Source organism: Callorhinus ursinus, unplaced genomic scaffold (assembly GCF_003265705.2).
Source record: "Callorhinus ursinus isolate GAN/ISIS: 27379988/994484 unplaced genomic scaffold, GSC_fseal_2.0 scaffold54, whole genome shotgun sequence".
NCBI lineage: Eukaryota > Metazoa > Chordata > Mammalia > Carnivora > Otariidae > Callorhinus > Callorhinus ursinus.
Genome location: NW_027397116.1, coordinates 3,561,823 through 3,585,523, shown reverse-complemented (window position 1 = coordinate 3,585,523; position 23,701 = coordinate 3,561,823). Strand labels below are relative to the sequence as shown.

At 48.2% G+C, this 23,701-nt stretch overlaps 1 protein-coding gene and 1 long non-coding RNA gene across 3 annotated transcripts; one reads left to right on the top strand and one right to left on the bottom strand.

Annotated features, from left to right (window-relative positions):
* Positions 1 to 1,954: 1,954 nt before the first annotated feature.
* On the bottom strand, positions 1,955 to 20,110 carry MGST3 (microsomal glutathione S-transferase 3). Its single transcript, XM_025892167.2, has 6 exons — positions 19,959 to 20,110; positions 7,719 to 7,841; positions 5,597 to 5,670; positions 4,975 to 5,032; positions 2,879 to 2,951; positions 1,955 to 2,203 (listed from the first exon to the last, which is right to left on the bottom strand). Exons 2-6 carry the CDS (start codon positions 7,833 to 7,835, stop codon positions 2,067 to 2,069), a joined length of 459 nt encoding a protein of 152 aa, XP_025747952.1. The 5' UTR covers positions 7,836 to 7,841; positions 19,959 to 20,110; the 3' UTR covers positions 1,955 to 2,066.
* A 325-nt stretch (positions 20,111 to 20,435) lies between these two features.
* Positions 20,436 to 23,318, top strand: LOC141371036 (uncharacterized). 2 transcript variants are annotated; one of them, XR_012375640.1, is made up of 2 exons: positions 20,436 to 20,752; positions 22,040 to 23,318. It is a non-coding gene; the product is annotated as an uncharacterized lncRNA (long non-coding RNA). The 2 variants fall into 2 exon arrangements; XR_012375641.1 differs by lacking the exon at positions 22,040 to 23,318 and adding an exon at positions 20,943 to 21,657.
* Positions 23,319 to 23,701: the final 383 nt, after the last annotated feature.

Genomic DNA, 23,701 nt, shown 5'->3' with positions numbered 1-23,701 from the left:
AGGTTTTTACTTGCTTTAGCCACATGTCAGGTGCTTAATGCTGCACATGGGTAGTGGGTACTATATTGGACAATGCAGGTGTCCCGTCTTTCCACGGTGTCAGAAAGTTCTGTCGGACAGGGCTGCTTTCGAGGGAGGGACCCGAGACACTGTTCAGTTTCGAGTGAGTTAGGAGACCACCTTTGGACGCAAGGGCTGGGAGGGATGAAGAGGGGAGTGGGGCGAACCCTGGAATGGGGGCTGCTTAGACCCTAAGAGGGTAGTAGGTCACCTGGATGCTGCCTCCTGATGCATGAAGCTTCACCAGCAGGTGGCGCCCGCGCACCCCACACCTTGTGCTGGAACCGGAGGGGCCCTTGGTCTGGGGTGCACAGTGCGTGTGCTGTCGACTGAGCTCAAGAACTTTCTATGGTAAGTGTTACCATTAACCCCAACTTACAGCTGGGTTAACTGAGGCTTAGGGAGGCTAATAAACCTGACCAAGGGCACACAGCTCCCCGCGGTGGGGGGGCCCTCTGCGGTGCAACGTGGAGTAATTAGACCTGCGTGGTTCTCTAGTTTCCATCTACAGCAAAGCCCAGAATGTTTCTCTACAGAAATAAACCGACTCTTCGGAACATACATGGCCTGAGCAGCAGTGAGCGGCAGTACTTAACACCAAAAATTTTTTTTCTCCATGAGACAAAGGAACAGAAAGTAGCTCATAAGACATAGTTATTCTCTACGGCAGAGATCTACACACTGGATTCCGCCGAGCCCTGGGTGTGCGGGGGGCTAACGGCACTGTTTCACGTGTTGGGGTTCCTTATACAACCTCATTTGAGCCCGTTCTATAATAGAATGACAAAGATGGATCATGTGACTTCGAAAAGCATCCTGTCAAGACTTCCAACAAAGGTGAAAATGTCACATCGTCCCCAGGCCACCCCCGTGCTGCTTCCCTGATGCCCATACTCTGTGTGACGAGAAGGGAAACCACAGCAAGTTCTCTAATCTGAGGTGCACTTCTTATGAAAAAATAAACACGAGAAACAAAAACCAAAAAAAAACAAAACCATAACCCTAGCCTATTGTAAAGTCTTAATTTTTTTCAAGCTGGACCCAAAATACCATTCATCATCACCATCATTTTGCAAAGGACATTTTAATATAAAAAAGAATACAAGTTAAAGCTTTATGGAAACAGTCCTCATTTTCCATCTTTTGCTCCATGCTGGGGAAAAGGTCTCCTGACTATGGTAGAGTGTATACTGCTGGGCTCCAGGTGGTCATGTGGCCACGGCTGACTGTCCAGTCACTGAGCAGAGCATTCCAGCCTTAAGTGATGGAGTACAGTGGGAAAAGCATGGATTTTAGAGTCGGGCCCGGGTGCAGGCCCCATCTCTAACCCTCATGGGCTAGTGAGTGCTTGAAATGTGATGAGAGCAACTACAGAACTGATTTTTACTTACATTTTATTCATTTGATTGTAGACAGACGTACGTGAGCTCGTGGCTACTTTACTGAGCAGCACAGGTGTGAAAGGGAGAGAATCTTAAGCAGGCTCCATGCCCAGCACGGAGGCCTATGTGGGGCTCAATCTCATGACTCTGAGATCAAAATCAAGACTCGGACACTTAACCGACTGAGCCACCCAGGTGCCCCAATCGAAGCAGTCTTTAATTAAAAAAAAAAAAATCCTTGTTGTTACCGTACGTGTTAACATCAAGTGATAAGATAATCTTATATCCCAACTCAGGCTAGAAGACTTTCCTTCCTTGGGCCCCAATTTTTCACAGCTGTGGCATGATTATGAACATATTACCACAATCAGACATTTCCCCAATTTCACCTAAGTAAATATGTTCTGGCAGGGTGAGGAGGGGGCTCAGTATCTGTCACCTCTCTCATCTAGTAGGAACAGGCTATTTCTTTTAGGTAAAGACTCAAAAAAGAAATCAGCAACAGAATCAGGTTTAGGTATGAGGCTAATGCCAGATAAGTTTTTATTATATTTAGAAAAGAAATAACTGAAAATAAAAGTGAGTCACTCAAAATGAATGAGTTTTTAAACACCCTGTAATTCTTCAATGGCAGCATTTGGACCCCCCGCCCAAGCCAGTTTTAACCCAACCAAGATGCTGGAAGGCAGAGCACACCGTTGTGCCCATCAGGCCAATGAGGGCTATGGAGCCCAGGGCTCCCCGACTCCGCTTGCTGGGCTCTGAAACAGGAGAAACAGCAGAGGTGACTAGAGGTGCCAGAAGGACAGTGCTGTCAACATCCACAAGCCGTTCTAGCAAGGCCTCTGGGGTCGCCCATCACAGACTGTCTGGTCTGAAGAGGTCAACCAATGCTTGGCCTAAAGCTGTCAATAACTTAGATACCATATGCCAGGAAATGCGCCACAACAGTATTATTTGGACCTTAGGAGAATTAGGGGTTAATAATTAGAGCAATTTTGCTCCAGGACCTTTGGGAGTGTTCCCCCGCTTTCAAGAGGTAAGTACAGCCCAAAGAGTCTTTCTCCCCCTTCTCTCTCGGGCACACCATCTAAAGTGGTGAATTAGGAGCAGGGGCTCCAGAGGCAGGCTGCCTGGGTTTAAATCCCGGCAAAGCCTGACTTTCCCATCGATAAAGTAGGACATACTATCTACATCACAGAATTGCTATGAGGTTAAACAGCATACCCCAGGACCTTAGAGCAGCAACTGACACATACAAAATGCTCAGTAGAAGTTTAGTTTTGTTACTTTTCAAAGGTTAGTAAAAAGAAGGAAGATAGCAGACCTTTTACCTATCAAGTTACTTCCCTTTTCTTAAAGCCCTGCTAAGAAGAAAGATAGAGTGGCATGGGATTTTAAATTTGTTTCCTGGGCAGACGTCACGATGTACTCACCTCCTGTGTAATAACCATAAGCATAAAGAACCCGTCCAACAATCCAGGCCAAGCCCAGGCCAGAAGCTATACGCTAAAATAAAAGGGTGAGGTTAGTACTGGCGTTCAACAAACAGGCAGATCTTCAGTAACATCTAGGGCTGATGACACAATGTTTTACCAAAACTTTCGTGGATATGGTAAAATGCTCCCCCCACCAAAGTTAGGGTAGAGGTATGTTACTTGTCTCAGGAAGATCACAGATGTGTGATTCTCTTGTGAACTGCTCGTGGATGGTGGAGGTGAGGGCTGACCTTCCAGGTGGATGGGGTTGGAAGAAACCTCCTGGCTTGCCCCGGGGAACTCAGGTGCGGGCGCACAAGAGACGGAGAGGGAGATGCAGGCCAGAGGGTCGAAGGGTAGGCCCCAAGAGAAACTGACCCCAAGGCAGGACTGGCGGGGAAGCCTGGCTGTCTCAATGGGCCTGTCACTGCATCTCTTAGTGAGGCTCCCCTCTACCCCCCACCCCACCCCCCAGAAGGGGCTCAAAGCAGGTGGTGCGGTGGCCCGCACTTGGGTTGAGGGGCTCCGCTAGAGAAAGTGGGCAGAGCGTGTCATGCTGGCACCCCAGAATATGCGGTCTTGGAGGGGGATGTCTTCCCCTTCCCATGACCCTTGAGAAGAGTGAGTAAAAGTTAGGCTAGATGAGTCTTACGTGAGCACCATCCCAGGTGACCCGTTTGGTCAAGAGGAGTCGGGAGAGAATGGGAGGGGGTGTGGGCATGTGAAGCATCGGGCACCACTGTCTCCAGGTGCCTTTGCAATGCATCAGTGGCGTCACGGGGGGTAAGGTTAGTACTTCAGTTTGTTTGTACTTTGTTTGTTTAGCTGATCTGGGGCAAGGTTAACGATCAGGTGTGTGAAACCACTGAAAATAAAAACCCCAGGCCCGTAAGTCACTACCTGCAACCTGGTTTCTGCCAGGCTGTGCTTGGCCATCATGTTGCACGGTTACCACCAAACCTAGGCTGTCCCCAGAGTAGTTCATGGGGTATTTTAGAGAACTCAGCACAAGGAATGGTCCTCTAGGGAAGACGGACAGGAGAGGGGCTGGGGGTGGACGGCAGGGGCTGCGTAACTAGGGGGACCGGCTAGTCGTGCTTTGTTTAGGTCAGGTATAGTGCAGACCACATCTCCGGTCCACGAGGTCGTCATGGCCCCCACGGCCCTGTGGTCTGCCCCTGGCCTCCTGCCCCCCACGGAAGCCACGCTGCCCTTCTCCCTGTTCGCTGGACAGACCAGACGGGCTCCTCCCCCACGGCCTTGCCCTCGCTCTTCGTCCGAAGACGTCTGGCCGTCTGTGGCACCTGCTCCCCACCTTCTTTACCTTTTGCCTCATATTGTCACCTCAGCAATTGGCACAGTCCTCACCTGACCTCCCCACTCACAACGGCCCACCCGCCCTGCTGTGTCTTCCTCCGTGGCACGCACCACCTGCTAACGTACTGCGCGTACCTATGTGCTCAAAGTCTGTGGCCCCGAGTAAGAGTAAACCAGGTGTCGTGGCCCGTTTTGTTCACCGTTGTAACCTCAGGTAATCCGTGCAAATGAGAAAATTATGGACATGAACCTTCTAGGATCAGACAGACCTGGGTTCAAATTCTGAGTCTTCTACTTTGTTACGTCGCTATTTGCTCCTGGGATGGTTACACAGTATCCAAGAGACTTCTCCTGATCTAGAAAAAATGGGGAAAGTTCTGCCTACTTTAAAGAACTCTGTAACAGGTAACGGAATGACATTCTTTTAAATGGACATGGAAGATGTTCGTTAAATGTCCATTTCCCGCTTTCCTCCCTAATAGCTCAGTGAACTCAATCCAAACAGATGGGCGCCTGGGTGGCTCAGTCAGTTAAGCGTCTGCCTTCAGCTCAGGTCATGATCTCAGGATGCTGGGATCAAGTCCCAGGTCGGGCTCCTTGCTCAGCAGAGAGCCTGCTTCTCCCTTCTTCCTCTCCCTTTGCCCCTCCCCCCCGCTTATGCACACACTCTCTCTAATAAAATCTTAAAAAAAAAAAAAAAAAACCCAAACAGATGAAAACCCCCTGGAAAAACTTACCGGATGGTAAACACCTCCAACAGCTAGGAAAAATAAGAAGGGAGGATACACTTCCAACCTGGAATAGACAGAGACCTTTTTTAAAAAAGTGCCCCAATGATGTGTGTCTGTGCCGCTTACGCTCTCACTTGCTGAGTTAGACGCTTGAGAGTAAAACTAAATATCGGGAGCAGGGAGAAGCCCCACCACGAGGATCCACCCTCTTTTCTCCGCATGGGATCAAAGGTAACTCAGAACACACTGAGCACAAGTCCGCAGCTCTAATGTGCCGACGAGGAAGGTGGTGGAGAATTCGAGTAGATTTCCTTCCAGAGCTCACAGTCGCTCCCTCCCCAGGGCTGGGACATTCAATCTCAGCTTAGATAGGATGCACCTTGCAAATGCTGTCAAAGGCCAATGCAACTTGAAAGACATTTTTGAAAAGATTATCCAGAACCCCACTATTCTAACAACTCTGAATATTCAACCTGTCCACAGACATATTTTTTACGACCCTTTGAAGGAGGTGCCCGTGATCATCATCCCAGCTGCTCTTCAGCAAACGGGGTACTAAAGACCGAGGTGCTGGGCAGAAAACACACACTCTGCAGACATCCCCAGTGCCCTCAGGGCCAACACTCACGTGTTCTGGTGGGCGCGCTGAATGCAGTTGAAAAGGTGCCCATTTTCAGGGTCCGTGCTGTACATGGTAGGATACTGTGAAAACAACAGGATGCTATGGATCAAGTTGTCAAGAGCAGCATTCAGTGTTGAGTTACAGTCAACCTTAAAGATAATCTATCCTCAGGCATCTTCTACTTTACCCTTGACAGATGATCGCTTTCTGCTTAAATACTCGCAGTGAGGTCTCAACTCTCAGAAGCAGATTCAATGTATTTCCGTTAATATCCAGTCCTGAGAATGTACGTCCATGCCACAGTTGCACAAGGAAGGGAGGCAGCTTGAGCCAGACTCCGTGCCCTTGACATTGTGCCATGACTGCTGGGTTCCCAATGCATCCCAAAGACACCACAGGGAAACAGCTCCTTCCCAAGAGCTATCAGATACCACAACCTTCTAAGATTTTCCTTAATAGGAGAATAGAAATTGAGTGTGTGAGAATTTTAATGGATGTGTCCATTAAAAAAAAAAAAAGGAAAATCAATATGAAAACTTGAAAAGAAGCTCTAGTCAGAGAGTCTATTTATAAGTTGCTAAACAGAAAGAGACATTTAAATTTGCTCACCAGGGACAACCTCAGTAATTATCCCTTTTAGATCAGTTGGAACGAAAGGAAGCATTTAATAGACCTCCTTCTTATGTGTAACGTCTAAGCCCAGGCTAACCTCAGCACCACACGTTTCTTCTTTACTTGGGAAACAGAAAATCACTTCACGACATCATTTTTAAAGTGGCACACCAGGGAAGACTTGCCATTTCACTCTCTTTATTTAGTTGATTTTATTACTTATTTTTAAAAATCCAAGTATAATCGACACACATTATATTAGTTTCTGGTGTGTAACGTAATGATTTGATGTATGTACATGTTGTGAAATGATCACCACAATAAGTCTTGTTACCATAGTTGCAGCTTTTTTCTTTTGATGAGAACATTTAAGATTTGCTCTCTTAGCAACTTTAAAATATACAATATAGAATTATTACAGCTGCCATGCTGTACCTTGTAGCTTTTATGTTTTTTTAGATTCCATATATAAGTGAGGTCACAGGATATTTATCTTTCTCTGTCTGACCTACATCACTTAGCATAATGCCCTCAAGGTCCGTCGATGTTGTCACAAATGACAAGATTTCGTTCTTTTTTAAGGCTGAGTAGCATTCCATCCTATATATATCACATCTCCTTTATCCACTCATCCACTGATGGACACCTGGGTTACCTCCATGTCTTGGCTATTGTAAATAGTGCTGCGATGAACATGGGGGTGCACATACTTTCTGAGTTAGTGTTTTCATTTTTTTTTTTTTGGATAAATACCCAGAAGTGGAATTGCTGCATCATATAGTAGTTCTATTTTTAATTTTTTGAGGACCCTCCATTGTTTTCCAGAGTGGCCACACCAATTTACATACCCACCAACAATAGGTTCCCTTTTCTCCCCATCCTCACCAGCTTTGGTTATTTCTTGTTTTTTTGATCATAGCCCTTCCCCGCCAGGTGTGAGGTGGTATCTCACTGTGGTTTTGATCTGCATTTCCCTGATGATGAGTGATGGTGAACACCTTTTCATGAGCCTGTTGGCCATTTGTATGTAGTCTTTCGAAAAATGGCTGGTCAGCTCCTCTGCCCAGTTTTTAATTGGGTTTTTTTTTTTTTTTTTTGCTATTGAGTTGTATGAATTATATATTTTGGAAATTAACCCCTTATTAGATGTATGGTTTGCAAATACTTCCTCCCATGCTGTAGGTGGCACTTTTCATTTTGCTGGCAGTTTCCTTTGGTGCACAGAAGCTTTTTGGTTTGATGTGGTGCCGCTTGTTTACCCCTTGTTAGAAAATAACACTCTTCCTGGCACATAGCTCCTGCCAAAGGCCGTGCTGTTCTCGTCCCAGCACAGCTGGTCTTTCTCCGGAAGAGACCCAGTGAAATCAAGATGGAGATTGCTTCCCAGTAGGGCCCCCCATTTCCTGCCCGAAAGGGGCAGCATTTTGAGTAGGTGTGGTTCTCAGACTGCCAGTGCTGGCCTCTAGCTTCTCACATCTCCTTCCACTTGCCTCAACAAACCTAGGTTCCCACTCACCTCCACTTTGTACTTCTTTCGGGCCTTGGAAACGTTGATGGCTAGATGAGCTACCATGATGAAGCTGGCAGCGCCGGTGAGAACCACAAAACCATATTCCTTAGAGAGGACAGCCATGCTGCTCTGCGGGAAGAAGGCGGAGACATCAGGGTACCACCCAGCACCGAAGGCACCCATGGTAGGAGGCCTGCAGCTCGGCGCTGCACTCCCTGCAAAGGTCTACCTACAGGATCACAAAGGTGTGAGGAAACAGGATGTTCCGAAGAGGCAGGGGCAGATGTTACCGTGTATCACACAAGAGAATCGAACCGTTATTCAAGTATGCAACGTACACGCAGAAAAGTGCGTGATCATATCATGTGTTCTTTTTCGATGGACGAACATTACGTTTACAAGATGTAGTTCTTGTTCTATATATAGTTATATGTATATGGTATAGTTCTATACCACTGCAGTAGGCATTGCTGGAGAGGTAGGTTTGAAAAAAAGGTTAACATGGCAAAATTCTAAAGGATATATTAAATTAGAGAGTGAGAGAGAGAGACACCGAGGAGAGACGGGGGGGAAGCAGGATATGAAACAGTATGTATACAATGATTCCAAGTTATTTTGTGTGTGTGTGTCTGTTGGCATGGAGGGGGCGACACTGAGGATAGGCACCTTGGGACTCCCTTTGATCCTGGGGCACATAGGATCCTGGGGCACATACTGGTATAGGAGAAGGCAGGAGACCCAGTTCCAGCGCTCTGAAAGCAGAGCCCAGCTCTGGAGCCTATCACATTGCTAAGAGACCCGGGTCTGGGCAGCTCGGGGGAGCCAGGATGCTCATCGAATTCTCACTTCGAAACTAGCCCTGTGACATGTTCTGATGCCTGCAACGTATTTTGAAATGCATCAGGAAATGACAATACAAACCAATAGAGCCACATGTTAATTATGGAAACCAGGTAGTGGCTATAGGGATGGTCAGTAGGTGATTCTTCCAGCCTTTCTGTATATTTGAAAAATTTCATCATAAAATGGAGAACAAGCAAATCTTGGCATTTTTCAGTGTTGTGCAATTTCAGCTATTTTAGCTACTGTTCTGCCCCAGAAGGAAAGAAAAGAGAAGAAACAGACTGGCCAGCAAGGAGAAGAGAACTTGGCAGGTGGGAAGAAGCCCTCATCATCTCAAGGCAGATCAGGGCTGCCCCTCCAACCGCTCTGAGATTTGGTCACCGGACAGGTGAGGCAGGCAGGACACGGAGAAATAGCCACGGTGCTTCCCGAGATCCTTACTGCCTGCCTGCCGTGTGCGAGGCTTCCACGGGCCAGTAGCCCCTGCCTCTGTTGTGCTTGGTTTAAAATGTCCACCCCTGCTAACTGGCTCACTGCAATCTGCCCTATAAGCCCAGGAGGCCCCCCTGCCCCAAAGTGTTTCTCGTCCCCCGCACCAACAACCCAGCAAGACGGAAGATGCCTATTTCCAAAGAGTACCCAGAGGGTAAGGCATGTTCCCAGAGTCCAAAATGGAAGGCACCAGAGCTGGGATTCACATTTAGATTCCAAATGGAGAGCTGATGTTGGGGGTCACAGCACCTTTCTCAGTGTGGAATTTGGCACCAGGAAGCAGCTCAGTTTTTTAAAAGTACGCTTCCCTTAGGTCTCAAAAATGACATTTAGGGCTGAAGTCCTAAAGTCTACCCCCGACCCCCTCACGATCCACAATAATTCTCCCCAGTTTCTCCTTCTACATTCTTCACCCTGAGCTGCATCCCAGGGGCACCCAGCCCACCTCGCCCGGGTCGGGGGGTGGGCCACACTGCAAAGGGCTGTGGCCATGACTCAGCACAGCAATGGCCTCCTGGGCACCCTCTCCCCACCGTCAGGTATGGCTGCAGACAGCAAGCAGTCTCTGGCTGCCCCCCACCTTCCCCCAATCTTCCTGTGCTCGTTCCCTTCTAGAATTAGTTGCTTCCTGAAATGTAGAAAATCAGTTCGGGGAGGTAGTAGTTATTGAGACAAAGATATAGGGTGAATTCTGAACACCTCTTTGAAAATAGCAATGACTGAGCCTTCCCACCTATCTGATGTCCTTGGAGCTCAACAACGTTTGGTCAGACAGGTCACTTAAAATGAACCTGTCACTGGGGCGCCTGGGTGGCTCAGTCGTTAAGTGACTGCCTTCAGCTCAGGTCTTGATCCCGGAGTCCTGGGATCGAGCCCCACATCGGGCTCCCGGCTCAGCGGGAAGCCTGCTTCTCCCTCTCCCACTCCCCCTGCTTGTGTTCCCTCTCTTGCTGTATCTCTCTCGGTCAAATAAATAAATAAAATCTTAAAAAAAAAAATGAACCTGTCACTCACCCTGTCAGATGCCACCTGTTTAAGGACAATCAATTAAGCACACTTGGCTTAGGTCAATGTTTGCGAGTCGGGAGAGTCCTAGAGTGAGAGCCCATTTCCAGACCCCAGCCTCCGGACCGGACGCCAGGCTCCCTGGCAGCACGGGGTCACCCTGTGTTTGTGTAGCACTTTTCAGCTCACTTTTCACCCTCACAAAAATCCCATTAGCTTCCCTTCACAGCAAAGGAAATGGAGGCTCATGTAGAGGAAAGAACTAAGACAGAGCAGGTTTTAGAATTCTTCGCCAAATACCCAGGCACAGGCAAAATTTCATGGCTTAGTCACTGCCCTTGGTTTTTCTGGTTTGTATGGACTTGGGGTAGGAGAAGCTAAAGTGGCTAGACAGAGAAGTACCTCTTGAGTAGATGTTTCTGTTGCAGGCAATGAACACTCAGGCGACTGCTCAAAAATGTACAATCTGAAATTAACATTTACTACTGAGCTCCTCTTCCAAAGTGTATATGTGATCTGGGAGGTTAAACCTGTTAGACATTCACACTCTAGTGAAAGTTACCCTCACTCCCACTTTGCAACAGTGATGGGTATTAGGGAAAAGGAATCTGGGTACGGGCAAGCAGAGCCAGGAACAACAAGTACCTTTGAAGGGCAGAGAATATACAGTAAGGGCGACCCAGAGTCCAGTGCTAGAGTGGGTGGTTTGCAAAAGACCGAATAGCTACCCGTGGGACAGCGAGTGTACTCAGATGGGGCGGGGGTGGGGGAGTGCCTACCTCCCTGAGCCTCTCCCTGCAGGAGCCCTGGACACACCTGCAAAGGCACTAGAACAAAGCCTAGGAAGCTGCCTGCAGGATGGGGAGGACAGCCCTCCTTGACCCCGTCACACTCCCGTGTGAGGAGTCCTGCTTCCAACACCACAGCACTCGGCGCTGCCCAGCTGGTGTGATCCATGCTAAACCAGAGACGGCAGCCAGCGGCAGCAGCTGCTAAGTTCTCAAGGGGGTGACCACGTTCGGCATCCTCCATGCCAAGCACAGGGCTTGCCTACAGATGCCTGTGGAATCAACGAAGCAAGCGGTCACTCCAGGCGGCTTTTGGGAATGACACCTCCAACCAACATAATGCTTGTCACCTGGCACCGTGCCCGGCATAAAGTAGGTGCCTGAGGGATTTAAGTTCCCTTTTGTTCCCCTCAAAGGTGTCTACTGAAACCTCTGAAGCAGAGGAAGAGGAGGTCAGAACACAGAAAAAAAGCTCTGTCACCACAGCTGTTGAAAACATAAATCCAATAGGGACAGGAAAACGGTTTAAGGTTTGTCTTTTCAGGAGAGAATCAGCTTAATTCAGTCAGCGATCCAAAAAAAAAAAAAAACCTGTTACCATTTGCTGAGTCCTTCTGAGGAATCCAGGGCAAAGAGAGGGAAGCTCCCACCCCTTAAAGATCGGCCTTGGTGGGTTCGGGTGCAGGTGTGTGCACTGGTTAAGGGGCGGCAGCGCAGCTGACAGAGGCCAAACCCTGGAGCCGGCAGATAGCTTCCTCACCTCTGGCAAGAGCCCTCATTGGGCTGCACACCACATTTTGTTGATTATATACCTGCTCTCTGTTACCAGCAGCCCTTCTATCGACCCAAGAAGATAAGGTGGTCTTGGGGGTGGTAGCTCTGGCCCTAGACCTTGGTCTTTGACATGGTGCCAGACACACGGCATGTGGTCTAACAGCTCCTTTGGAGCTCAACTTCCAAAGCACCTCTAGAGTCCTCTGCAACCCGCCTCACTGTATACTGGTGTTTGTTAATCGTCACACTGTTTTCGAGGCTGGTCACACTCCAGCTGTGTACATGAGCAGTTATAATTTGTATCAATAGAAATGCTTTTAGGTACCTATTTAAAAGTACCTAGTTTGCGCTATTACACAGCGGTGGGAAAGTGTAAAACAGAACCATCTGGAGAAGAGCCCCACAACGGTAATATTCTTTACATCGTTCATACCTTTTGATTTATTAATTCCACTGGGCAGCTAGCTGGAGGTAATAATCAGAAACTCAGATTTGGCTCAAAAGACATTCACTTGAGCACCATTTATAACAGCAACAACAGAAACGGCACAGTGGCCAAGCAGAGAGGACTAATTAAATAAATAGTGCACCCATAAAATAGAATATTGTATAACCATTAAAAGTGGTGTGCACACAATTAAAGATGTTGAAAAGGCCTTCACATACAGCATGTTAGGTTAAAAACATTTCAAAAATTGGGGCACCTGGGTGGCTCAGTCGTTAAGCGTCTGCCTTCGGCTCAGGTCATGATCCCAGGGTCCTGGGATCGAGCCCCGCATTGGATGCCCTGCTCCGCGGGAAGCCTGCTTCTCCCTCTCCCACTCCCCCTCCCCCTGCTTGTGTTCCCTCTCTCGCTGTCAAATAAATAAATAAAATCTTAAAAAAAATACATGATACATCTAAACTCACACAGTGTCATATGTCACTTATGTCTCAAGACCAGGAAGACCTTGCTGCGGCGACATTTACACTGACACAAGAATGAGGAAGAAACAGCCAGACAACATTCTGGGGCAGAGACTATTCAGGTCAGAGTACTTTGCACGGCAAAGTGAGTGCTTGCACAAAAAGAGTACTTGCACGGCAAGTGCAAAGGCCCTAGGTGAGGACGAGCCTGGCACACTCGCGGGACAGAAAGGCGGCCGGTGGGGCCGGGCCCCCGCGGACGGTGGGAGCACTGGGAGACAGGGTTAGGGAGCACAGATCCAGATCACGAGAGGGGCTTTACCAGCCAGGTAACAGTCAATACTGGCTGCTTCTCCCCCCAGGGGACTAAGAAGAGGGGCAGAGAGGAGGAAAAGGTGCGAGACTGTTGTGTCTTAGTAGAGGAAGCGTCACTTCCCAAAGGGAAAGGTGTATGGCCGAGCGAGCACCACCGTTAACCAAGACGGCCCTCTGGGCGGACTCAACTCTCACACATGGAAAGAGCTTTCAAGGTACAAAGGAAGGAGGATCAGTACAGACCCCAAACGTAAGGAAGACAGAGCTCCAACGAGGAACCAGTGGACACCTCTGCCAAGACGCATGAACAGACCAAGAATATACTCTTCGCTTTGGTGAGGGGCACCCTTTGGCAGCTGGGTTTTAGGGGAGTGGGAGAAGGTGGAAGCCCCCATGCTGAGGGTTAAGAAACAAGTGGGCTGTGAGGCAGGACATCTCAGGCAGCTCTACCTCCTACAATTGTTCCCGCGGTCCAATCCTGCCAGTATGGGCCAGGGCTACCCCTTCCTCCATGATGCCTGCACTCCTCACTGACCCCCGTGGGCTGCAGGCTTGCCTTTGAATGTGTGCACATTTGTTCCACGCTGATGGGTTAGCTATTCTAACATGCACTTGAACACCAGTTGATGAAAATAGTACACATCTCCAAATGTGTTGGGGACAGAGATATCGGTATGTCTCCTGCTTCCATTTCCTATAGTAACTTCCATGAAGACAGAAACACAATATGGTGCTGTCCCATGTTCCAGGTCGGTGGTTCTCAAACTGTAGCATTAACGTCACCTGACATGTTTGTTAAAACACACCCCATCCCTCAGAGTTTCTGATCCTGTAGGGCTCTTAAAGCAGGCTCCATACCAAACTAACTCCTCATGGAGTTTTTCAGCCTACATGGCAGAAACAGCAAAATGGGAAATACTATCACCACTACACCCTGAACACCTCCTATAAGGCCACTGCTTCTCCCCTGTCAGGCCCACAGTAGAGTTTATATCAATTAACAATCCCCACAGCGATCCTATGTGGCAGTGAGTATTATCATCCCCATTTGACAGATGAGAAAACAGGCAAAAGGAGTTCAGCAACTTGTCTAAGGCCCCACCGCTAGGGAGCGCAGAGCTGGGGTCTGAACACAAGCCGACTGACCCCCTAGGTCTAGCTCTTCACTACTACACCACCCTGCAGAGTTTGCCCCGTCACCCAGGAGTTAGACTACTTCTTCCGCCAGCGCAGGGAGCGATGAGGAGAAAGGCTTTTGCAAAACTCCAGCTCCGACATGAGCTGCACCCTGGGCTTCTACCACAGGAGCAAAGCAGGGGGACAGAGCCGGGGCCCCAGAGCCCAGGAGAAGGGAGAGCTGGATCCATAATCTTTGGCATGCTGTACATACAGGATCCTGTCATCTGTGGAAGACAGTTTTACTTATTTTCCACTGTGAATGCCTTTTACTTCTTGCCACCACTTGCCCTATCTCACTGGTGCAGGGGTTCCTTCAGTTCCAAGGATTACCCAGTACACTTCCTGAGCCATGTACATCAGAATACTCCTGGGGTGAAGCTCTCCTTCACTATTTACTCAAGTCTCTCTCGGCTGCCAACAGTAACTCCCCAGAGCACAATCAACATTGCTCAAATGGAGTAAAAGGCAGGATTATAGATTTGAGCACTTGCCTCCAACTATTTCTGAGCCATGAAGTTACATCAACTTATCTTTTACTAAATGAAAACTGGATTTTTTAAGGGAGAAAGGATTTTCACCTTCCATCTCTCTCTGCCCTCAAACAAGCAGATAAAAGCCAAGCTGGACAGTGGTCACCCCCTACTTCCTTCTGCAAGATTGTTCTCCTCAAACTGTCCCGCCATTTCTTAGCAGTGTCCTTTTTTACACACCCAGGAATGGAACAATGATAAAGCACTCAGAGACTGAGTCGGAGCCATTCCCTGAGGTTTCGTTAAAATTCTTATCTGGCTCCCTGTGCTATTCATCTGACCTTCTTTATACATGGTTCCTCATTTTATGTGGCAAAACCCACCATTTTCATGAGACTGACACAAGGATGGTCACTTAAGGGGCTGGTCTGATCGTCCCAAATGGACTTCCGAGTCCCCAACATGGAAGGTGGTTCAGAAAACTCTGGAGTTGTGTCGGCTGTCTACTTAGATCTGCTTATGGCACCCCAGGGCAGCTGCCCAGCCTCACTTTACCTCTAGCTGTTTCTACAGATGAACGGTCCTCACAATCATCTCAGGGAGGGCAGTGACCCTCATGAACCCATCTAGAGCTCAGAGGAGAAATTTAAGAACTCGGAGGGAGGCCGCACAAAAGTAATTCCCTGTTTCTGTGATGGGAGAGAAAAAAGAACCACAGGATTTCTTTGTGTCCATCCTACATTTTCAAAATGCCAGTTCTGGCCACTTCTTCTTCTTCTTTTTAAATATTTTATTTATTTGAGAGAGAGAGAGAGTGTGTGTGAGCATGCGCCAGTTGGGGAGAGGCAAGGGAGAGGGAGAAGCAGATGCCCTGCTGAGCAGGGAACCCGACGTGGGGCTCCATCCTGGGACCCCGGGATCATGACCTGAGCTGAAAGCAGATGCTTAACCGACTGAGCCACCCAGCGGCCCCCATTCTGGCCACTTCCACATGAAACAGATTATGAGATCTGTCTGAGTGTCAAAGTTTCACATGACAGCTAGATTTTTTTAAAAGTGCGTGGGTATTTAAGAGAAGGAGTAATAACCCAGGTGAGGAAAAATGACTTCTCCCCACCAATGTGTTGCACATTTGGTAGATACTTCAAGGTCTAAAAGTGAAAAGTTAGCTGAATAGGCATACCATTATTTATCTAGCACTTGATCATTAACTCAGGGAGGCAAACAGCAGAGGTAGGTCAGTGACTGGTACATCCCAGGACCTCACATTCTTTGATTCCTCATCAATGTTCCCTGCAGAACACTTGGAAAGTAGAAGCTAATGGTTAGAAGGGTAGGGGATCTGTCCCTTTAAGAGATAAATGTGATATAATCCAAACGTATTCAGCTTTATAGATTCTTTCTCCCTCTCCCTCTGCCTTCCCGCTTGTGCTCTCTCAAAAAAAAAAAAATCAAGTTTCCCATGTTGTTTTAATTCCAACACTTTGGTGATCTGTCAGTGCTGAAAACAATTAATACCTAACTGCATGCCCCGGCTGGGAGCGGGAGAGGATGGGACCGGCATGATGCCCAAGTTCATGGGAATAGTTCTACGTGAATGGAACTGAGTGTCCCCTGGAAAATACTGATAATTCAGCTCCTCAAGAATCTAGGAAGGGTAGACTGTAACAGGACAGAACAAATCCTACGTTCCCCTGCTGGTGTGATGACAAACCTTCCCAGATTCTTGACACAAAAGGCTCTATGGGGTAAGAGGTGTGTTGGCACCTCACCTAGGAGGCCGGGGCCATGCTGGGCCAGAGGTCCCAAGGGATGTGATCCCAGCGACAGGCCGCAGGACAGTGCCCATGGTCTGAAGACACCCACCTCAGAGGGCAGAGAAAGAATGCGGGAGAAGCCATGGGACGCAGAAGAAAATAAAAATCAAGTAACAATTCATTAAATGGAGCTGATCTGATACAACCACTGCAGGACAAACCATTTTACCTAAATGGAGTGCTTGCCTTAAGTCCACACCTACTATCTTCCTCAGTATTGCCTTGGGGAATGGTTCCTTCCCTGATGTATCCCCCGCTCCACACCAGGCACCACGCGAGGCGGCGAGGTGCGCAGGGCTCCGATGGCGATCCAGACTGAGAGCCAAGGTCCTGACCCTCCAGAACACACAGGGACGTAGAGGGAGATGACACAGGAGGACCATGAAACAGGACTGTAGCCGACTGAGAGAAGGGCTCTAAAGGACATCAAGTGATGTGGGAGAGACACACAGGGAGAGAAAACAGCGAGGACATGGGAGCCAGGAAAGGGCTTTGCTTGTGTAAGGAAGAGATAGGACACCAGTGTGTCTGAAGGGTAGAGACTAGAAGGGTATGTGCAGACCCGAATGGTAGGAGAAATCAATTATTACCACTGTTCTAAGTAGCTCACTAGTATTAACTGCTCACAGCATCCCTATGGTATCTTATTACTTCTCTTTTGCAGATGAGGAAACGGAGCATCCGAGAGGTTAAGTAATCTGCCCAAGGTCACGCAGCCATCACAGAGGAAGCCTGGACTCACACACAGCCAGACAGCCTGGCTCCAGAGTCTATGCTTTCCACCCTTGCTTCTACTGCCTCTGAATGAGATTGGAGAGCAAGTCTGACCACATCTGACCTCTTTCGGAATTTTGCTATCTCCTCAAACTCTCTCCTGAGCATAAAATATATTAATAGGAATAGAGAGCTAATAATTAACTCCAAGTCTGTGACTGATTAAAGCCTGAGAACTTTCTAATTGGAAGAAAGAAAAAAAAACTTGGAAAAGGTCCAAAAAGTTAACTTATTTTTAAATTTCTTTTAACAAGTGTCAGCACTGCAGTATGACAAGAGGAGAGATTCCAGGAAGGAAAAACTTCCTCCAATCTTTCAGGTGTATGGGCTTGCAAGGAGCAAAGCAACACAGAAATTGGCATTTTTCATATCATGATTTCCACATAACCTGTGCCTTAATTGGCATTACCCAGGAACTGAAAGTCATGGGGAAACTAAGCCCTGACTTCCACAAGAGGAAAACAAAAATCTCAAATGAGTCACAGTGACACCACTTGGATTTTCCATCACAAGAAATGTGGGCAGACTGTATTTAATTCTTAGCAGCTGCTGAATCCTCATCAGGGTATCAGACATTCTGGATGAAAGAACCACCAGGGCTGCCTGAAACAGGGGGGTCTAACTCTTTGTGCTTAGGATGAAGCTGAGCCAAAATCATTTAGGTTGCTTTGGCTGGAGAAATAAAATACCACTTATTAAAAAAAAAAAAAAGAGTGAACTAAGACACCGAAGTATTAGAACCCGAGTTCCAGTTAATGAACAGGTCAACTCTGGCAAGACCTCAGAGGGTCAATAAGGGGGACTTACAATCTCAAACAATGAAATCCTTAAAGGATTTCCAAATGTTATTTGGAAGGTAGTGCAATTTTCTTATCTCCTCATTGATGTTTTTCTCATCACAAAGACAGGTAGGTAGGTAAACACTGTAAGAGAGAGTGAGGGAAACAGGAATTCTCATGTACATAGTAGTATCCTAGCTGATAACTGCTGAACTCTTTTTTAGGAGGATGGTATACTCACAAGTAGTATTAATTAATTCAGCTGCATAAACTGTAGCATTATGTAGAATCTTTTAAACAAACTGCTTAAAAATACGAAATGGTTCATGGTCAACTGTGGTTGGCAACTGTATTCTGAATATAGATTCAGAATATTTAAATATTAAACAGGGAACAATAGGTTTAAATAAGCTAACTGCAGTAGGCACTAAATTGCATTTTGACAGCCTGATTTGTCATCCACTTCATTCCAGATTGCTCCAGGGGCTTTTCAGCATGTCTCTGGATAATAGGGTAAAGCCCTTCTTTCTTGTTCACTCCCTCTGCTGTCCTCCAGGTTAGGAAATTTCCTTCCATGACTGTCTCTTCAGGACTCTCAGCCAACAGGAGGAAGTCTAAATAAGGGGAAGACTGCCCTTCTCCAGTTTTGTTCCTTAATCTAAGAAAACCCTGGTGTACACTTTCTATAGCTGGCTACAGTGATCTTTCTAGTGTATCTGTTTTATATATAGTAACATCAGTTCAGGAAAAAAAAATTGCTTGAGAAAGTTTTCTATTTCTGTAACATTGTGTCAGGACGGAAGCTTAAGAGAACGTCTTCCCAGGGGTAAAAGGATTTCTTTGGATTTTAGAGGTTAGTTTTATTTAACTTGGTTAAATTTAACTCCTGTGAGAATAAACATTCTTGATCCCCTGACCAGGATACTATGCTCTTATTACTGAATTCATTGAACTAAAACATAGCCTTGTAACTCTGACCGATAACCTTGGGTGCTTCCCAAAAACAGCAGGCTCTCGGTGATCTACAGATTTCCCAAGAGAAGCCCTTGCTGCAGCTCCCAGGCAGAGAGGAATCTCAAATCTGCAGCAATCCACAGGACCACGCCTAGGTCCACAGCACCTGCAGAGAGTCATTGGTCTGCACAGCAGTAGTGTCCTTTCCTCTAGGACTCCCTTTCTCCAGCTGAGAGATTACAGCCCCAACTGTCTCTCCTTTCCTACACACACCCTCTTGTCTCAGCTTTTTCTTTACCTCCTGTTCCACACTCACTTGTCCCTTAGGCTACAAAGTAGCTCGTAAACTCCTGGTCGGAAAGGAAAGTAACAGCAGAAGCCACAATTTAGGAGAATGACTCACCAATGAGTCTCCTGCCCCTTCCACCGCCCTGCAGCTGCCCCACCGCAGTGGCCCTGGGGCTCGCTGCAGTGACACAGATAAGAAGGAAAATTCTCTGAAATCCAAAGCAGAACCGTACATGGAGAGTCTTCCTCCCCTGCGGAGTCTCCTGCTCTCGGGCAGAGGTAGGAAATGACCCACGTAAGGGTTCCAGTACAAACCGACAAACGTTTTTATGAGGCAGCAGGAAAACAAACACAATTCCCTGGGAGGTTCTCCCGGACGGTTCCTAGCAACACATCCACATCCGCAGCAGGCGCAGGGCTCCCAGGGCACTTGTCACCGATCGGGCCTGCACTGCCCACTGCCCCTGCAGCGTCCCGCCCGCCCATCTTCTGCACCAGCGCTGCACTTGGCAAGGTCGGGTGGACTCCGGGAGGCAGAAACAAGGAGCGCCGGGTCTGCACAGCCCGGGGAGAGGAGGAGAGAAAAGGAAGGCACTGAAGGGTTGACCTTGAGAATCTCCCTGAGTTACAGATAGCGAGGTGGGCCCCATTTCAACGCCCCAAACCCACTCCATCAGGGGTAGGATGCAGGGCAGGTGGAGGGCAAAGGGGATGGAAAGGCAGAAGTGTACAGACCAGAAAGGGGAAACGGAGCGCCTCCCTATTCAGCCCGGGATGGCAGAGGTAGGGGCGATGCCTAGCGCTGGGGCAGAAGTGCCCCGAGAGCCGGAGCTCCGCACTGCCCGTGGGTGCGGGGACTCACCTGGATCACCTCCGCTCGGCTGGTGCAGACCACAGCTTTGCGGGGAAGTGAGGGTGCCGCGCCCTTGGCCACTGGCAGGGCGGGGCGTGGCCCGGATCAGGGCCCGCCCCCGCCCGTGGCAGCGCGAGACCACGCCCCCACGGCCGGGGCCTCGGCCGCCGGGGCGCGCCTCCTGAGTGTCCGCTCCCAGTACCTGGTGGTTAGGCGGCGGAGACTGAATTTTCTTCCTCCTCACGGCTGGTGTCCACCCTTTACCCCTCCTACTCCCAAGTCCATGTATAAGTCCCCTTCCGTAAATGCCTCCGTGGCCGCCTTCCTAAATTATCTCAGTCAGTTCACACTTTCCGGATTGGATTTGCAGAACATTAGCACGACAATAATTTGTCCTTGGGAGGGCCACCGTAGCTCGCTTCTAGGCGCGTGCGCGGCTTGCACGGCGAGTACGCGGAAGTGGTAGCGCTGCCGCGCCGGGGAACGGGGTGGGTTGGGTTTGCTCTCTCTGCGTGTCTGGGGCGGGGGTGGCCCGTAGTGTCGTCGATCGCCAAGTGAGAGGATTTAGGGGTGTTGGGGCCTGTACGTTTCCCTAGCTAATAAGTACTATTGTAGTCAACTTGCCCGAGAGCCAGAAGGGAGCCCAGCCCGCAAGGCGGCCGCACCACCCTCGCCCGCACCCACCCTCGCCCGCGGCTCCCGCCAGCCGACTCGCTGAGGCCCACCTCGCGGTTCTTTCTGTGGGAGCAAGACTGCACCGCCCAGGGGACCCACAGACCCTTGAGAGGGTACACAAGCCCCAGGTACGCCCTGGTGTCCAGCCCTGGGGCGGGCTCGAGGCGGTGAGGTCGTGACAGGCCTGCAGACGGGGTCGTCCTGAGGGGTAGAACTTGTTTCTACCTACCGTAGACTCGGCCAGAAGAGCCAACCCCACAAGGCACCAAGGTCTCCGGTTTTCGCGTTTTAAGTGCGTCCCTCTCTCCTTTCCTCTAGATACCCCACATACTACCAACGGTCGCCACCTCTGGGTCTCCCCTAGGATCTCTTCGGTGGGAGTACTTCACCCCTCTTTGAGAGAGGGTGCTTGGGAACAGAATGGTTCCCAAGTCACGGTGTGGAAACGTTAGAATCTCGATGTCAGAAGGCTTTAGGCCGGGTATTTTTTCCTTTTCCTTGTGTGGACTTATCCATACAGCTAGAAGTCCTTTGATGGCTCATAAAATCTTTATTGCTGTTTCAGCAATTTTCATTCCCATGCTTTCAACTTCTTAGGTAGAAGAAGGGCTTATTTTGGAAGTTTCTGGCATGTTGAGCGTAAAGGGCTTGTTTTGTTGAACGTCGAAAGGAAGAAAGCAGGAAAGCAGTTCTGCATTTGTGAGGGGAAAATTTCCCCCTTGCTGCTATAAACTGTTTGTGTCCTTCCAATTCCTGTGTTGAAACCTAGTCCCTAACGTGAGGGTATTTGGAAGTGGGGCCTTTGGGAGGTGATTAGACCATGAGGGTGGGCTCCTCATGAATGGGGTTAGTGCCTTTATAAAAGACCCTAGAGAGCTCCCTTAGCCTGTCTGTATGAGGACACAGCAAAAAGACTGCAGTCTATGAACCAGGAAGCAGGCTCTCCTCACACTGAATCTGTTGGCACCTTGATCTTGACCTTCTCTGCTTCCAGAACTTAGAAAAATAAAAGTTTCCAGTTTAAGCCACCTAACTTACGTTATTTTTGTTGTAGCAACTGGAACCCAGTAAGACACTGCTTATGTTTTATAGGAAGGGGCAGCCTGGGTGGCTCAGTTGGTTGGGCGTCTGCCTTCGGCTCAGGTCATGATCCCAGGGTCCTGGGATCGAGTCCCACTTCGGGGAGCCCGCTTCTCCCTCTGCCTCCCGCTCCCCCCTGCTTACTGTCACTCTCTTTCTGTCAAATAAATAAATACAATCTTTAAAAAAAAAGAAAGGCAGCCGGAGGTGGTAAAGGAATGATTGAAGAACCAGAAGCATTAATTCGGGCCCCTCCCCCAGTCATCTCTGACCACAGACAAGGACTTCACCACTGGGGCAGGACTTTTTTAAAAAAAAAAAAAATCTCATTACAGGGGAGGCCCTGGTGGGAGAAGAAGGAGGTGGAGCTGGCTTAACCAGACTTTACTGAAAACAAGACCAGTGGAACGAAGATTACAATCAGGAGCGTGGACTGTAGCAAAACAACAGAAAGGGAGGGAAGGATGTGTGAATGACTAGCTCCGGTTGCCTAGCCGTTCGGAACTCCCTGGGTTCCTGACCTTTTTGTGAAGCCCGTATCTCCAGCCTGTCACTGACTCTGTGAGGCCCCCCACCCAGTCTTCCAAGAAATATCCTTTTCAGCAAGTCAGCCAGAATCAGTTTCTGTTTCATGAAGAACCATTTACCATATTACAGGCTTCTCACCGGGTGTCCAAAGCCATATTCACGATCTTTCCCATCAGACCTTTCTGCATTTCGGCAAAGGACATCATCCAAGTAATTACCTTAGCTAGAAACGGGGCTTCATTCCTTGGGCTTGGGAATCAGATAGAATCCCAGAATAGCCATTTATTTAGCTGTGTGATTCTGGGGGAGATTATATAAGTTCTCTGAAACTTGTTTTGCCCTCGTATATGCAAATTTGGTACACTGACACCTACTTTGCTCGCCTGTTATGAAGATAGCACAGAGTCTGGGCCTACTGTAGGCACTTAATACATGTTATTATTACTGATTCTTGATGATGGCACCTCAAAACAGTCTCCTTACTAATCCCTATGCCTTAGTTTAGGCCTTAACTATCCTCTGATCTGGACTATTACAGTAACCTTTGAACTGGTTTCTCTTTTAAGATTCATCACCCAACTACCATCATAGTTACCTTTCTAAAGCAGACCTCTTTGATGGCTGATTAATGCCTTCAAGATGAAGTCCAGACTCTCAAACATGGCATGGCAAGATCCTGAGCAGTCTGGCCTCAAACCACTTCCAGAATGCTCTTATTTAACATTAATTTAATAAACATAGAAGTACCTATTAGGGGCCAGGCACTAATAGAACTTAGATTTTAATGGAGGAAACTACCAATAAAAACAAGATAATCACAGATTGTGACTGAGATTTCAATGAGGCATGGGAAATTTCGGCTCTTTTGTGTTTCTGCCCCTCCCACCGTGAAAAAAGAGCACGTGTCAGGAAACCATTGCTTCTTTACTCTTGAGTCCCAGATTGAGACTCATGGCTTGGCAGACCCAAACCTGCCTTGCAATCTGGAGCCAAACTGGGCTGAACTCAACCAAGGTTAGCAAAGCCTCCTAGCTTCATCACAGCCTGCACACTTGTGTGTGAGGCATAAATATGTATTGTAACTCACTGTGGGTTTGGGTTCGTTTGTTATTTTAGCAAAACTGGAATAATAGAACAAAGCAAGGACTGAACGTGTGGGTAAGGAAAAGAAAGAAATCAAAGCTTCTGTTCTCAGCAACAGAATGGAGAAAGGCATGAATTATCAAGATAGAGGAGATCGGTGGGGGAAGGAATTTGGGTAGGAGAGTCACGTTCAGTTTTGGACATCCGTAGTCTGGGTAAGCTAACTGCTGCTGGACAAATAACTGTAAAACAGGAATGGCTGAACACAGATTTTTCTTTTCTTGTTCACAAAAGATTTCACTGTGTATTCAGTGGATAATGTTTTATACATTTATTCATGAATCTAAGCCCTTTCTACCTTTTGATGTGCCACGCTCTCCAGCTTC